Raw genomic sequence first — 16,902 nt, 5'->3', positions numbered from 1 at the left:
AGTAGCTTACACGGATCGAGGATCTAAAGAGGCAAGAGCATTTACCATCAGTGTTTACACTGGGGCTCTCAGGGATGAACTTAGGCCTGTGGGTGTGCAAGGCAGGTGCTTTCACCAAGTAATAAGTCATTAGTTTATAAAAATGCAGAATATGGTGGTGGAATTGGAGGAGTTAAAATTGTCCATCTTGACATCTGCAGACATGACAAGACTATTGTAGAAACTGTAGCATTTTAGAACTTGTAGCATTTAGAACTCCCCTACCTCAGGGGAGGAAATACTAATTTTATGACTGTCTAGCTTGTTGCTTCCTGGGGAGCTCAGAATGATCCCATACCTATTTTAAATACAAATTGTGTACTTATTTTTTTAGGCAGGAAGCATACACGTCCGCAGAAATGACTACAATATTAAATACTGTAAGATGCCAAATAAATAGCTTGTGAATAAGTAATAAATAAATTAAATAAATAAAATTAAAGAAGAGAAACCAAATGGCAGACTCAAAACAACAGCTTTAAAATTTTAAGCTACGCAGAAAACAACACTACTTAAGTATCTCAAAATACATGCTTCACTATTTATCCTTCATCTGGACAGTTTCCACAAATCACAAAGAATCATAAATCATAAATCAGCATACTGAGATTTAATCTGCATTAAAAATGAAACCACTGGGTAGCTACAATACATTTGAGATTTAAAACTATAAATAAGTTTGTGCCAATTCCTCAGGTCCTAAGAAACAAGCTAGAATAGCCATTCTAAAATCTCCAGCCTGAGAACACAAAGGGAGGGACTCATGGCTCTACCTGTATAGGTAGTTGAGGGTGGCCTTGCCAGGCATCAGTGGAAGTGGACGGCCTTGTGGCTGAAAGTTTGGATTCCCTAGTGTCGGGGAATTTTGAGAGCAGGGAGGTGGGAATGGGAGGTGGTTGGAAGCATACCACCATAGAAACACCCAGAATTATATGGATTAGACATGACAGAGGCAGGCTGCCAGAAGACTACATCCCAGAATTCAAACAAAAAATTATCTTGATACTAAAATTTGTTTTGAGAATTGTATATTGCAGAATACACAGCCTGGGTGTATCTACTCATCAAGTGAGCTGAGCAGACCTGCTCGAACCTCTGATGTCCTGGAATTTCAGCTGGATGCAGTGAAGACACAGACGTCAGAGGCTTATCAATTTACTCTTCTCCCTGCCCCTCTTCTAGTATCTCAATGCCCATAATCAGCTTGAAGAAGTTAAGGAAGAGTAGGCGCCCCTATTCCCTGGGCTTGGGGACTGAGGTGGTTAGTTAATACTGGGCTGTCTTTCTAGGGAAAAGTAGTGGTTTTGTTGGAACAGGGAGGATTAGCTAGGATTTATTGCATAGCCATAACCTACTGGCAGAAATATGTATAATTGTTATTAAGATGAAGTTATAATTTCTTAAATGGTACAAAATTTACTTTGATTTCAAATTTAAGGTTTTCATTGGTGTGAGCTTCTTATTAATATAAAAGTGAAGTTAATATTGTTACTCTCATAGGCATTGTGCCTAGATAACACATTTAGGAATACAAGACTTAGACCCAGTCCTTCTTTAACTTTTCTAACTGATTTGAGATGGTTAGCCTGTCAGTTAAGGGCCTATAGCAAATTCATGGCTCTGAGTTTATTGTTAGGGTGTTTTCTATAGAAATAGCTGAGAAGAGTTAACAGACAACAGCCCCGATTGCCTTACATGGATAGTTGGTTTTCAAAATGTCAGAAGTCCACAGAATTGACATTACAAACATTTCTGTATTAATGTTGATTTTGATTAGAGACCTGTCTGCTCCTGACAGCTTCCTGTCTTGGATTCTAAGAAGAAATTGAGCATCTTTGGAGTTACTCCAGTTGTGGTGAGACAGCCACTAGGCAAGAATTGCCTCTTTCCATCTACAGACAAATCACTGTCCAGAAAAGGACACACTTGGAGAATAGTCGACTGATTATATCTGCCAAGACAGAGTAATCAGCCCTTAATAATTCTGCAGCACTAGGTCTGTCAGATGATCCTGGGCCAGAAGGCTGAAGATCAGATGCTCCAACATTTTGCAGTATAGGGACTGTCCAGGTGTTCAGTGGTATCCTTAAATTGGCTAAGTTTTAGAAGCTATGCTTTGTGCTTCCCATAATTTCAGTTAACTCAGTCATTCTGGATTTCTGACGGGGTTGAAGACTTATAGTCTCATAGCCAATCCTTGCTATTTACTTTGAGAGAAAAGATTTGAGAGGATGGTTTTCAGCTGACATTCATTCTAAAGCCAAGAAAAAAAAAGCCAGGTTCAGAACTAAGTCTTTTAGTTAGGAGAGATGACAGAGGTTCTGGTTAGTCAACAAAATGATGGACTGAGTATTAGGTCTATCTTGTACCTTAGTGACATAAATTGGTATAGTTATGCTCTAATTATATTTTGAGAGAAAAGTTTTATTTTAACAGGAAGGGTGATAAGTAGGAGGAGCTAAGGTGGGAGGAGTAAGGAGAGGAAGAGGTGGAGAGGAGGAGCTAAGTGACAAGGTGGGGGGGGGGGGAGGGACATGGAGGCGGATGTTCACATGTCTCCACCAGTCAAAGATAGTTGATATATCTAGGCTGGGTATTGGGTTACACTTCTGATTGAGCAATACCAAATTTATAAAGCCTTTGATTAACATTTAAAAAAATTGTATAAAAGCAAAAAGGAGAAGGGGGATGGGATAGGGGTTTTCTAGGGAGGGGAAATGGGGAAAGGGGATGGCATCTGAAATGTAAATAAAATATCCAATAAAATAAATAAATAAAACTATAAATAAGATTGTGCCAATTCCTCAGGGTATGTCTTGCTTTGTGTTTAAGGATCAAGCTCATGTGAAAGGAGACAATGTTTCAGAATCAATGAGCAAGCAGCATTTAAAAACTGGCATGCCTGACCACCAAAGGTTAGTTTCTTAATCAAAGATTATCAATCTTCAGTTCTTATGGTGATGTGAAAATTCATGATGGTAAAAACGTTTGTCTTTGTGAGTTTGAGGCCAGTCTCAATACACAGTGAGACCCTGGTTCAAAACAAAGAATTTTACGTTGAGTCTTTAAAACTGCACAGAATAGCAGAACTAAGGAATCTGAACTGTGTGGGCGTTTGACTGTGGTGGTCGGACAGAGTTAGAGGAAGGCAGGATGGGCAGGCAGAACAGACAAGAGAAGGTCATTTCTGTGGCCTGGGTCTGAGGTGACCAAGCTGGATACTGATTAGAAACAATAATATTGCTATGCCCTACTTGGAAAGAGCATGTCTGTTATTAACTGAATGATGATGCAGTCAGATCCTGAAACTGGAAAATGCCATGAAGGCCTCTCCTCTACAGTATGCAGTGTTGTCTACATATAATCTTGAATATTTTCTTGACAATATTTTTCTGCTTTGATCACAGAAACAAAGTATTCTCTAAATAATGAAAAAAAAAAAAAAGGAAAAAAAGACTGCAGCTGAGTGTGGCAGTTGCACACATTCCTAACACACATGTTAGGTCAGCAGATGGCTTGCTCAGTACACTTGAAGCATCACATAAAATCAGGCATATAATGCTAGCACCCAGGATATGGAGACACGGGGACAGGGGGAATCATTATTTCGAAGTCATCCTTGGCTACACTGCAAGTTCAAGGTCAACCTAGACTACAGAGACTATTAGAAGGAGGAAGAAAGGAAGCGGGGGGGTGGGGGGGAGAAGGAAAATACAAACACACCTCTTTTTTGGACCTGGGGAATCAGTTCACTTGGTAAAGTGACTGGTTGAAAGCATGAAGTCCCTATTTGAGATCCAGAGAGAACCTGCAGGTACAGGTACATGTGTGTAATGTGCACCTGAAGGGCAGAGGACAACCTCAAGTATCATCTCACAAATACCTTCTCCTCTTTGAGACGGGCTCTCCCTGGTCTGACGCTCACCAATTGCTAGACTAGCTGGCCATCGAGCTCCAGAGATGCTCCTGTCTTTGTCTTCTCAGGACTGGGACTTCACTGTAGCACGGAGCCCGGCACTTTCCCGTGAGTGCTGGAGATCAGAGTTAGGTCCCAGTTCGTTCAGGATACGTGATTCTTTCTCCTAACCCCACAAATCACTTTTCCCCAGCTGCTGAGCTTTACGATTAATTTAAAATACACAAAAGCTAAGTGAACAGAAGCCTGTTCAGTTGTTTTTGGTTTTGAGACAGGGTTTTTACTTATATGCAGTCAGGCTGGGCTTGGCTCACAAACTCCTGCCTTAGCCTGCTGCTGGTTTACAGACCTGAACCACGGGCCTGGCAAGAATCCCTGTTATTTAAAGAAATTCTGACAGCCTGCACTCTAATTTTCTGAACAGAATGAAATTTTATTTATCAAAGACAAAATCATTTATGACATGCATCTATAGCTACTGAAGGAAAACTCCTGAAGAAGAATTAAAATTTTTAACTTTTAACAAATCTCTGTAATGTTTAGTCCAGCAGGGGAAAAAAAAAAGCCAGAATCCTCATATCTATTTCTTCATTCACTTCCTTGTCCTGTGTTTGGGTTAAATTAAGAAACAAAACAAAACATACAAAACAACAACAAACCAAGCCACCAGACCATCTTGGGTATGTAGTTTAAAGAATGGATGTGGTGGTTTGAATAGGTTTGGCCCACATAGACTCAGGTGTTAGAATGCTTGGCCCAGGGACTGGCACTATTAGGAGGTGTGGCTTGTTGGAGTAGGTGTGGCTTACTGGAGAAAGTGTGTCACTGTGGGAGTGGGCTTTGAGGCTTCTTATGCTTAAGCTCCACCCAATGTGGAACACAGTTTCCCCCTGCTGCTGCCTGAGGATCAAGACATAGAACTCTTGGCTCCTCCACCAAGTCTGCACACTGCCATGCTTCCCGCCATGATGATACTGGATTAAACCTCTAAAACTATAAGTCAGTCCCAATTAAATATTGTCCTTTATAAGATGTGCCTTGGTCATGGTTTCTCTTCACAACAATGGAAACCCTAAGACAATTACAGATGCATTTTAAAAATTACTATAAATAATATTTTCTTAAAGGTCAGTCAGAAACAAGAAATCAGAAACCACTGTGAACTTTCCATTCTCGATTACATTATAATCTGTCTACCTTGTTCTTTGAATAAATTGTATACCCTTAGAATGATTTTTTTAAACATGAATTAATACTAGTCATTTATAAAACACAGGTCCACTAAGTACATGTTGAAATACTGCGCTATCAAATTATTCTAAACTTAGTCTCACTGCTAGAAACATGTGAAAAATAAATGGAAAGCTATCAAACTGAGGGGGATACAATATGTGCGTTTTCCAAAATTCTAATTTTGCTTGATGGTTCAAATTTAGCAGTAAGTAACATACATTATTCATTGTTTTCCTTGAGGTGACAGGCTGTCCTTTCAAGATGAATGTATGCCAAATACCCAAGTCTGAATTACCATATTTACTTATATCAACTACTCTTTTGTGTTCAAATGGTGCTATAAGGAAAAAGGTAAAACAAAAAAAAAGTTAGGCTAAATCTAGCTGGTCCTGGAGCTCACTGGTTGGCTACCAAGCCCTAGGGAATTCCATGGCACTACATTTGCCATGTCTGGCTTTTATATGAGTGCTTGAAATAGAACGCAGGTCCATAAGATACATGAAGAGACAAGAATATAACTCAGTGGCAGAGTAACTGCCGGATAGATATAAGGCTCTGGGTTCAATACCCAGGATGTGGAGATGGGGGGGTGGGGTAGGATGAAAATTCATTCAATAGAATTTCATTATATGCAACCATTAAAAGAAGTGATGGAAATGCAAATTGATGTTCATGGGAACATATTTTTGTATATTTACACCTAAGAAAAATTTAACAGGACACACACACATATGTAAAAGTCATTATTATTATTTCTAACTTATAAATACAAAAGGTCATATAATTATATGTGCAAATAAAATACTGGGAAGGGTACATACTACAATGTTAAAGATTTCCTTGGGACACAGTATTTTACATCTGTAATCATTTATCTATGATTTTTAAATTAATATAAGTCAGTTTTATTTTCAAAAAATCTCTTTAAAATAACAGCTCCAATACTGAGAGCATTGCTGTGAACAGGATGATAAATTAACTTTTTCTTCTAGCAAATGATAGGAGAAAGGTGGCGGATGGGAAGCAGACACAAAGACAGAAAAGGCTACTGTGGAGGTAGCCTAGGTAGTCTCGTGTTCCAGATGTGTCAACTGTGTTAGTGAAAAGAGGCTTTCCCCAAGTGGGGTCCAATTCTTCACCCACAGCCCTGCGTGTTTTTATTACATCCAGATAGTACATCACTGCCAGTTTCTAAGTGAGCAGCAGTATCTGAACTCACTGACTAAGATTTTTAGTAAGAAACCAACTAAATAAGGAGGCAACAATAAGATTGCCTGCAAAACTCAAGAACATTACTGATGGAGCAGGCAATTAGCTAAGTTTCAGCTAAAATGCACACACAAATAAAATAAAATAAAATAAAATAAAGTAAAATAAAATAAAATAAAATAAAAAAATAAATCCACTTTGGAGGCCACTGCTGTATTCAATTCCAGAGCCACTTTCAATGGCCTTTTCTTCTCCAGTGCCTGTGAGTGCCCTTACGCAGCCTGCTGTGGGGGATCTTAGCCTGTGTGATCTCAAACTATTTTATGATTAACATTTCAGTTCCATCAAAAGAAAAACTGCTGTCTCAGGAGGATGTCTGGTTATCAATTTGTGTCTTTATTACATCTCAGTTGGATTATTTCAATTCATTACCTTCTAGCCTCTGTTTTAATGTCATTGACAACTCGGCAGTTTTTAAAGGCATAACTGCCTTTTCCAAGAACTTCCGTAGGATTTGAGTTAAGCTCAGTGTTGGTTTTGAAGACTGTGGGCTCTGCAGGGGTTAAACCCAGAGCCCTGCTCATGCTAGACCAGTGCCCTGTAGTGGAACAGTGGCATCTCACTGTTCTTGACATCACTGATGTCAAGAGGCTGGCTTGACATCCAGGCTTCCTGCTTCCAACATGCACCGTCACAGGGGTCACATGTGTTAAGGAAAGCTATGCTAAGTCCACAACTGGGGAGCAGCTACTGTTTTTTTATAAAGTTAATCTTAGATGACATAATATGTTCTCAAAGTGCACTTTGAACATTTCAGTACCATTTAGAGATGAAGGTAAGAAATTAGTAGTATTGTTTAACAGTTGGCACATTTTAAGAGAAAAAAATGTGGAATTTGCAAAACATAGAAAAAAGAAAAACCTTCCTTTAAAGAAATCATCTTGTTAATACACTAATAATGTAAAGAGGCTTTTAATACTGTAATGTATACTGTTGATCAAATACACCAGCAGACAGGGACTGAAGAAAGAAAATAATAGCCAGCTAAGGAAACACTGCTTACAAATATTAACGCTTTGCATTGTTGACTGTTCTGTGCTCATGGTTCCCTTTAGAAGAAGGTACTTGAGTGCCATTGAACAGAGGTCAAGAGAAGCAGGTCCACAAGTACAGCAGGCGACTGGGTACTGCTGGGGAGGAGCAAGCAGAGAACTGCTTACAGAATTACAGAGTGTGAGGGCTTAGGCTTCTCATACATGAGCCTTATGAGACCTGATTTAATAAATACATGTCACAACACGTAAGTAACTGTATGTGTGTGAAAAATAACAGCAATAGTGCTTTATTTGAAGAATGAGAAACATTACTTTGTATTTACTATTTTCTAAATGGTTATTTAATATTAAAGCTTAAGATTTATGTTGTTCTGGACAGATGGTTCAATACATTCTGCTTTTGCAGAGAACATGAGTTCAATTCCAAGCACCCACATCAGGTGGTTCACAATCAGGACAATAGTTAAATACATTAACATATGCTATAATGTTAAATATACTAACATACCTATAAAAGCTTTGCAGATGAACAAAATTTGTTGACAGTTCTAGGAGGCACTACCTACTCATAATGGTTTCCTGTTAGTTAATTAAAATAAAAAATTTGGGTCTATTATAACTCCCTTTTCCTTATTATCTACAATGCCTCAAATTTTATAAAGTTCATTTTATATGTGGCAAACACTTAAGGGAAAGAATGCTTTTTCTGACATGGTTTATTGCTAAGGAGCTCAACCTGTCCTTAAACTTGCAGCACCTCTGCCCCCACTTCGGCCTCCTGAGTTCTCTGCACGTGTGAAATGGCATGCCCAACACATTCACAAGGTTAAATGGAGAAATCAGACTATTAGCCATAAGGTAATAAATATAAATACTTCTATGCTAAAGACAGGGCATTAAAGCACCAATTTTTGAAGTTTCATTCAAACAGTGGGGTAAGTTTCCAATACTACAGGCAAACAAATCTCAGGGTCACCCATGATGCTGCCATGGTTTATAAAAGTGGAATAATTAATTTGTTAATTATTGTTAACTAAACAAAAAAGTGGAATAATTAATTTGTTAATCATTGTTGGCTAAAAAAAAAAAAAGAAAAACAAAACACCCTAGAAAACAAGAGGCTGTCTTTCAGTAGAACTGAAGTGAAATTTGATACATTTTAAATTACTTTTTATACTCAACAATATACAGCCTTGCATCCAATCACTCAAGGAGCTACTAAGCCATATGGATGACCATATCCGTGCTTTGGTTTTGGCTCTGCAGTGTCCCAGGAACCTTCATGCAGCACTCTGATGCTGTCACAAGAACTCCATCCTTCATCTCCCCAAGGAAAAGCACCACACCACTTCTCATCTTTATAAAAGGCAGAGGCCATACACACACTGTATGTTGCAACTGTGTCTATTTTCAAGGAGTTTCTATTGTTAGATTGTACTATGCCTAATTCAGAAGTCAGCTTACAACACAGTATATGCAGTAGTATACACAGGGTTCTGTACTGTCCATGTTTCTTTGGCACACATTCCAGGTCCTAAAACATGTCCCTTAAGGATAACTGACCTTTCTCCATCCTGTTGCTTTTAAGATGTTTCTGCTTCACTCATCTAGAGTTCATTTCAGGAGCTGAAGCCAGGTGAGAGTAGCCCTGAGATGAAGCTGCTGGTGCTGGTTCTGCTGATCTGGCAGGCTTGGAAGAGCTCTGCAGAATGATCAAGCAGTCTACGGAGAACTGGCCCCTTTTCAGCTACGTTACTCTAGGCATCACTACGGTTTAGTATATCAGTGGTAATATATACATGCTTCTGAGAACATGCTCTTCACTTCTGTCTCAACAATGGTTTATGAGCTATTGAAGGTAGTGGCTGTGTTTCATATGTATGTATGTATATATGTATGTATGTATGATGTATGCATACATGCATGTATTTATTTTCCCACTTACTCATTCATTCCTGAAACATTTGTTGAGTACCTGCTATATGTCATGCATGTCAAAAGGCACTAGAGAAACCTGCTGCATCTACCTAAGTTCAATGCTACATTCCATGTACTAGCATGGTGATCATTGGTCTTGCCTGTAACTTACCATCTTTTTCCTCTTGTCTTGTTCTGTGGGTGGTTCTTCATCTTCTGTTACTTTCGGTTCCTCATGATGAGACATCAGCATACAACTACAATTAAAAATAAGCACCACAGTTTAAGTAAAAATGTCTGAACCATACTAAAGCAATCCCTCAAAATTACTGAGAACATGCATGCTTCTCTGTAACAAAGAGTTGATTAGATAAATATGACTTCTATTTTTTAAACTTTTTGGTTGTGTTTTGTTTTTAGGTTGGGAAGCTGCTTCGGTTAAGGGTGTCTGCTACACAGCATGACGACCTGAGTTTGATCCCTGAATCCATGTAAAAAAGCTGGCACAGAAGCACACTCCTGAATCCGCCACTAGCGAGGTGGGACAGAACCATCACTGGGCTTGCTCGCTGCGGCTTAGCGGGACTGCTGAGCTCTAGGATCATGGAGAGACAGTGCATTAAAATCTGAGGTGAGGAAAACACTCTCATTAAGGAAAACACTCACAATTGATCTCTTGCTTCCACAGCACATACATCAGAAACATATAAACACCAAAAAGGCTTTCTTAGTATTATAATTTTAAAATAGGCGAAAGCAAAGGGAATGTGCAACATTTAACTTGGGCATTTGATACAGTAAATTTTAACTTAGGAGAACATGGCAGGAGGATCAGTATCCCAAGATTAACTTGAGTTACTTAAGGGGGGAAAAACAAAATAAACACATGATAAATTTTTAAAAGGTTATTTCTAGAAAGCTTTTGAATCGACTATCAATTAGAAGATAATTTATATCTTTCTTTTAAAAACAAAAGAAGACAAAACAACAAACCTCAAGACTTACACTTACACTACTTCCCCGCAGCTGCTGTGCATCTGCATACTATACATGCAGTGACTTTAACAGACGCATCATCAGAACACCACTGATTACCCAACGATCCACTTCATGCTGCAAGTGAAACTACTCTGCTATGAGAAACTTGTCCCCAGTGGCGCCCGTGGCTCCAGGACAGTTAGAAATCGTTTTATTTTGATTATCTGCACCACTGCTCTCGGCCATTAGCAGAGGTAATAGAAACATAGCTTCCTGTTCATCCTACACTCATTATAGGGAGAAAAGAAATGAATGCTGTCCGGTGATTCACCATCAGTGGAACAAAACCCACAATTTACTAATTTTGAACAGAAGAACTTGGAAACTTATCAGAGCTTTCTGTTTCTAACGAATAGACTATGGCAGAGAGGGTTTGGGTTCTCTTAATGTTTTACATCAAATTGAGAGGAAGGACAGTACCAAAGTCAAGTATTCACAAATTACTTTAGGACTGAGGCCAGCTGCTAACATCAGAAATGTACCAGACTCCCTGTCACAGTAGACCTGGGTGTCCTTCCCCACCATTAGAAACAACAGCTTCTGGGAACACTGCACCTTTCCCAGTCAGTACAGTGCAGCCCCACCACAGGAACCTCCTGAAAACAAGAAAGCTGGGCCTCCAACTCAATCCCTGCCTTCGTCATTCTGGAGCTGCAATGCTTTGGTCTGCTGAGATAATACACACAACCAATGCTCAAACACAAGGTAAGAACATGAGAAGTTGTAACGGAGTCTAGATCCCACTTTGAATTTTAGAGCTGAGTGAGATATGTCTCCATCAGTTAGCTACTTTATGCCAACTAGATTTTAATCCAACTGCAACAAATACTGGTCTCTATGGAAGCCCCTTTTTCTTTTGGTCTCAAATTCTTCTGCACCACAAAACATATTAGCTTTCTGCTGCTGCTTCTCCTCCTTCCCTCCTCTTCCTCCTCCTCTTCTTCTTCCTCTCCCTCCTCCTCCTCCACCTCCTCTTCCTTCTCTTCTTCCTCTTCCTCCTTCTCCTTCTTCTTCTTCTTTTTTTTTTTTTTTTGGTAAGATTTATTTTGCCTAGCAATGATTGTGCATGCCTTTAATCCCAGCACTCAGGAGACAGAGGTAGGCAGATCTCTGAGTTTGAAGCTAGCCTAGTCTACAAGTAAATTCCAGGACAGCCAAGGCTGTCTTAAGAAACAAAACAAAAAAGAGAGACTAATTTTTTTTTATTTGTGAGTCTATGCCACATGAATACAGTGTCTGTGATGCCCGATTCCCCTGCAGCTGGAGTTACATGCAGTTGTGAACTGCCTAATCTGGGTGCTTAGACCTGAACTCAAGTAAGTCCTCTGGAAAAACAACAAATGCTCTTAACCTCAGAGCCATCACTTCAGGTCTATTACTTACATAGTAGAAATGTTCTGCTCTGCCTTCATTGATGCTAAAGGATTCAGCACAATGAAGAATCAATCTCTCTCTCTCTCTCTCTCTCTCTCTCTCTCTCTCTCTCTCTCTCTCTCTGTGTGTGTGTGTGTGTGTGTGTGTGTGTGTGTGTGTGTAGATTATGGCTGGTTTTGTGTGTCAACTTGACACAAGCTATAGTCATCACAGAGAAAGGAACCTCCAGGAGATCCAGCTGTAGGGCATTTTCTCAATTAGTAATCAATGGGGGAGGGCCCGGCCCACTGTGGGTGATGCCACCCCTGGACTGGTAGTTCTGGGTTCTATAAGAAGGGAGGCTGAGCACATAAGGAAATGCAAGCCAGTAAGTAACACCCCTCCATGGCCTCTGAATCAGCTACTGCTTCCAGGTTTCATCCCTGCTCGAGTTCTTGACTGACTTCCTCCAACATGGACTACAGTCTGGTAGTGTAAGCTCAATAAACCCTTTCTTCCCCAACTTTTTTTTGATCATGGTGTTTCTTTGAAGCAATAAAACCCTTACTAGGAAAAGTTGTTATCAGCATAGTATTGTATTGCTGTGATAGACCTGACCATGTTTTTGAGAAGATTGGAAGGACTTTGGACTTTGGGCTAGAAAAACCACTGAGTATTGAGATCTTAGTAGAGTATTCTGTAGGAACCTGGAAGAAAAGAATATTGAGAGCAGTGCAGGAGACGGAGGCCTGGCTTGTGAAATTTCAGAGGGAAGATTAACGACTCTATCAGGGCTGTTGCTGTTTTGATTTATGATTCTGTGGTTCTGGTTTGCTGGGGCTGAACCATCAGCTGTGATTAACAAGATACTAGAACTACTAAAGTCAAACTTTTACGTTACTGGGACGACTAATGCTGGTTAGCTGGAGCTAAGAAATTAATGATGATTAAGAAGAAACCAGCATCACTGAGGTGAAATCTGGAAAGCATTTTTTTAGAGCACAGAAAAGCTGTGTTCCACACACAGTCAAGGCTGTTCCTCATGTTGGTAGCCAGACTTAGTACTGTGTGACTCACCCAGGTGGTACTGGTTTTGAAGGCATGAAGGAAGGAGCCTTGGAGAGCAGCTAAGGCTTAGCACAGTCAGAGGCCAGGAGAGGCCACTGATGAAGGTGCAACCTCAGTGGCAGTTCAAGGCACAGGACGGAGGGGGTCATGCAGAGAAGTTGAGGCTTGGCACCACCATGAACCAATGAACCAATGAGAGGCTGTGAAAGTGCTACCCAGTTGGAGCAGAAGACACCAGCATTTTGGAGATGCCAGGACCACGGGATGGCCATCAAGAACAGCAGCAGCGGTGGAGTAGAGGCACCGAGAGCCTAGAAGACAAGATGTGTGCTACAGAGGGCAGAGCTGGAGAACTGACCCAAGCCCTTTGGAACAGTCTAGAAGAACTTGAGTGGATCCCAGACATTGAATGATTAGAGTTTTGATTTTACTTTGATTTGATTGCAACTATGCCCTGATTTTTTTCCCTCTTGAAGAAAGTATTTTACTAGAGCCCACAGTTAAAAATCTTTGAATTGTAGAAGACTTTGGTTTTTTTTAAAAAGATGAGATATTTTAAAGGGACTGAAATTTTAATGTTTGAATTTGTAAAGACTGTGGAACTTTTAAAGTTATTTAGATCTTGAAAATGATTAAGATAGTAAGAGTTGAGGCTTAATAGAATGTGTTTATTTATGTCTCCAGTTGACAAGGGGCCAGTTGTAGTGGCTGGTTTTATGTCAACTTGACACAAGCTGGAGTCATCACAGAGAAAGGAGCCTCAGTTGAGAAAAATGCCTCCATGAGATCCAGCTGTAGGGCATTTTTTAAATTAGTAATCAATGGGGGGAGGGCCCAACCCACTGTGGGTGATGCCATCCGTGGTCTGGTGGTCTCGTGTTCTATAAAAAAGCAGGCTGAGCAAGCCAGTAAGCAACACCCCTCCATGGTTTCTGTATCAGCTCCTGCCTCCAGGTTCCATCCCTGCTTGATTTCCTGTCCTGACTTTCTCCAACAATGGATTGTGATCTGTAAGTATAAGCTGAAAAAAACCCTTTCCTCCGCAATAAAACCCTGACTAAAACCAACCTATCTTCCTTCCTTCCTTCCTTCCTTCCTTCCTTCCTTCCTTTCAATGACCAAAAACTACCTAAAGAACAGACTATGCTTACTTTAATTTGTGCAAATTATACTCATTTAAGTCTGAGAAAGCTATAAAACTACACCTTTTTTTTCTGACTCAGGATTGACTATGTATGCAATGTACCATTGAGCTATATATTACCAATCAGAAAAAAAAAACACCAAAAATTGTTACTGAAAAGCATAAAGTTAAAACTATCTTCTGAAGCTCCAATTGAAAGTAAAATCTCATTTTGTTAACAAAGATTAAAGACAAGCTGTCACATTTTAATTGAAATGCACAAGACGAGATTTCTAATAAACAAAAACATATGGAGGCTTTTAATCCACTAATAGTTATAGCCATAAAATACTATCAATAATCATTTAAAATAACAACTGTCTTGTGAACAACCACACAGCCACTCCTCCATTACACACCAGAGCAGAAATTACTGAACATCTCCAGGCTCTAGAGAGCTAAACTAGAATCATTCTCAACAAACTCAGAAGGGTCAAACCCAATAGACAAATGTTGCTAAGAAACACTAATCCTTTAAGTGCTCTGTTTAGTTTAAAAGGTACCTGCAGTAACATATTTCAGAAAATCTATGAAAACTCTGCCCTAAGTCTTCTGTTATTTTTCCAGTAAGAAAAGAATGACTTTACAAACATATATTCAGTGTCCTTTAAACTTTTCCTAGCCTAAATGAACTTTTCCATATTTCAGCGTACCAAATTTAGATGTTTCAAATTTGATCCCGTATGAAGAAAATAGCCTTGAATTCAAAGCAGGAACCTGGAGAGAGGAAGGGAAGTAGAGGCCATGGAGGGGCTTGCTTACTGGCTTTCTCCCCATAACCTCTCAGCTTGCTTTCTCACACAGCCCAGGGCCACCTGCGCAGGGGTAACACTACACCGTTAGTTTGGGCGTCTTACAACAATCATTAATTAAGAAAATATCACAGAGACTTGCCTACAGGGCAATCTGATGAAGGCATTTTCTCAATTGTACATCTTCCTTCCCGAATGACCCGAGCTTGTGTCAAGGTCACAAAAAACTGGCCAGCACAAATTACATACAACTGAACTGGAAATATTAAAAATGGACACTTCACATAATCGCCCTTCTCTTTTTCATTTAATTTTGTTGCTGTACTGGAGATGGAACTCAGAGCTGCAGGCATGCTAGACAAGAGTTAACCACTGAGCAGCACCTCACCCTTCACCATTAACAGAACCCAGTCCAGCGGGCTTCACTCCGCTTCCCTGCCAGCACACCCTTCTGAAACGGCTAGTCCCAAATCATGACAATTCTATTCTCCTAGTCAATGATGGTTCATACAGGGGGCATGTTTATGGAATTCTGCTCAAGTAAATAAAAGAGATAAGAGCTTTGAAATGATTTCTAGAAGACGCTGACTTCAATCTTCAGAAAAGACATAGAGTGTCTGGCACTGGCACTGTCATGTAACTCTGGAGCTACTTTGTACCATGCAGAAAACTGCCTGCAGATTGGGCCGGTGTGCTGAGGGATAACATACAGACCCTGGGTCTGTGATGCTGCTTGCTAGACCACATTAGCTGATGCTGAAGCCACTCTCCTTAGGAACATACTGCTGCCAGCGGCAGCCAAGACCTACTGTTAAAGCTGGAAGTTCTGTTACAGTCCCTTATATAAATACCTTATAAAAACTTAACAAAATTCCATTTCCTTCTTCTAGTAAACGCATTACCTTCTGTTTGAAAACAACAGCAGTTCCTAGGGCTTCGTTTTGTACTGGCAGATCGCTCGCTCACAGCTAAGTCTTTTATCCTTGTGCCGCACGTCCCCGTTAAGCTTCGATATTTCAATTCCTCTTTCTTATGCACTATCTCAAATCCTCTTATGGTCTGAATATAAGTTTCTAAGTGAATGTAGTACGTTAGCAATGCAGAGAATGAACCAAGAAGGAACACAGAAAAGAGGCAAAAGGAATTCTAGAGGCAGGTCTGCTCAAATAGGCTGGAGCCAAGGACATGACACAGCAGGAAGAGATTCTGAGCCAACGCCTAAGTCTAACAGCCGATGGCACATCTAGGGTTTGACAGGCACTCCAGGAAAAGCTGTGCTAGAAAATAGCATAGAGCATCATCCAACAACTGGATTCTGTTCAAACCTGGGCTTTTAATTTTCTAAAGCAGAAGGGCATGGCCGTGCAGAAAGCTGAAGAGAGACCTCCAAGGAGCTCACTAAAGACAGACACTAAGACAGCAGGTAGTGGTGACTTTAGAATTGGGCTTTGTTTCTTGTTCTTTTGCTGCTGCCATTTTGTGGTTTCCGGGTCTCTACCCTTCTGCAGGGCCATCTGGTGAGTCCAATGAATCAAGTGCAGACAGAATCATTACAAAGGCCTGTATTTTACTTGTTTCAAACAACACTACTTTGTTTATGCTGTGTTTTGTCCTCTACAAATAAAAAAAATTCATGAGTCTTTTCTAATCAAGTTTGCTGCTTCCTAAAATGTTGGCTAAATTCTTTCTTCCTTTTTACTTCTCACACTTTGGCAAGAGGCTATCAAGTTCCCTTCCCAGTGTTATGTAAGAAAGGAGAGAGTGCTAAGCAGACTGGTCTCTGGTCTCCTTAATCAGCTGCCCTGGTTTGATGAAAGAACTCTAACTGAAAACTAACAAGCAGATGCAGATTCATCAGCTCTCAAGATCAAACTCCTCTAAAGGGATTCATTTCCTATAACATTCCCGAGCAACACTGTTAGACTAATTATAGCGAAACACTAGGTATTCATTTACCTTATTTATAAACTTTTTAATAGATAAACACAAAAGTGGTGTCATCAAAAGAATGCATAAGAACTCACTGCCATTTTCTCAAACAAAATACATTTAGAATGTAAAAGGCCTAAACAAATATGTCAAGAGGGCATATTAAGATACAATGATAAAAAGGGGCTAGAAACAACACAATTTAAAACT

The 16,902-nt window shown here is 39.9% G+C and overlaps 1 protein-coding gene across 3 annotated transcripts in view; it reads right to left on the bottom strand.

Annotated features, from left to right (window-relative positions):
- Nucleotides 1–16,902, bottom strand: part of Ipo11 (importin 11) — a 154,687-nt gene that overhangs the window by 15,124 nt on the left and 122,661 nt on the right. For all 3 annotated transcript variants that reach the window (XR_013105081.1, XM_034523467.2, XM_034523470.2), the window contains one exon: nucleotides 9,542–9,626. Coding sequence is in view for 2 of the 3 variants with exons in the window: in XM_034523467.2 (XP_034379358.1) it covers nucleotides 9,542–9,626 (85 nt within the window). In the remaining variant the exon portion in view is untranslated. The remainder of the gene's footprint in view (nucleotides 1–9,541; nucleotides 9,627–16,902) is intronic.

This window comes from Arvicanthis niloticus, chromosome 19 (genome assembly GCF_011762505.2).
Source record: "Arvicanthis niloticus isolate mArvNil1 chromosome 19, mArvNil1.pat.X, whole genome shotgun sequence".
Taxonomy (NCBI): domain Eukaryota; kingdom Metazoa; phylum Chordata; class Mammalia; order Rodentia; family Muridae; genus Arvicanthis; species Arvicanthis niloticus.
The sequence above is the reverse complement of the archived record's forward strand: the minus strand, read 5'-3'. Positions and strand labels throughout refer to the sequence as shown.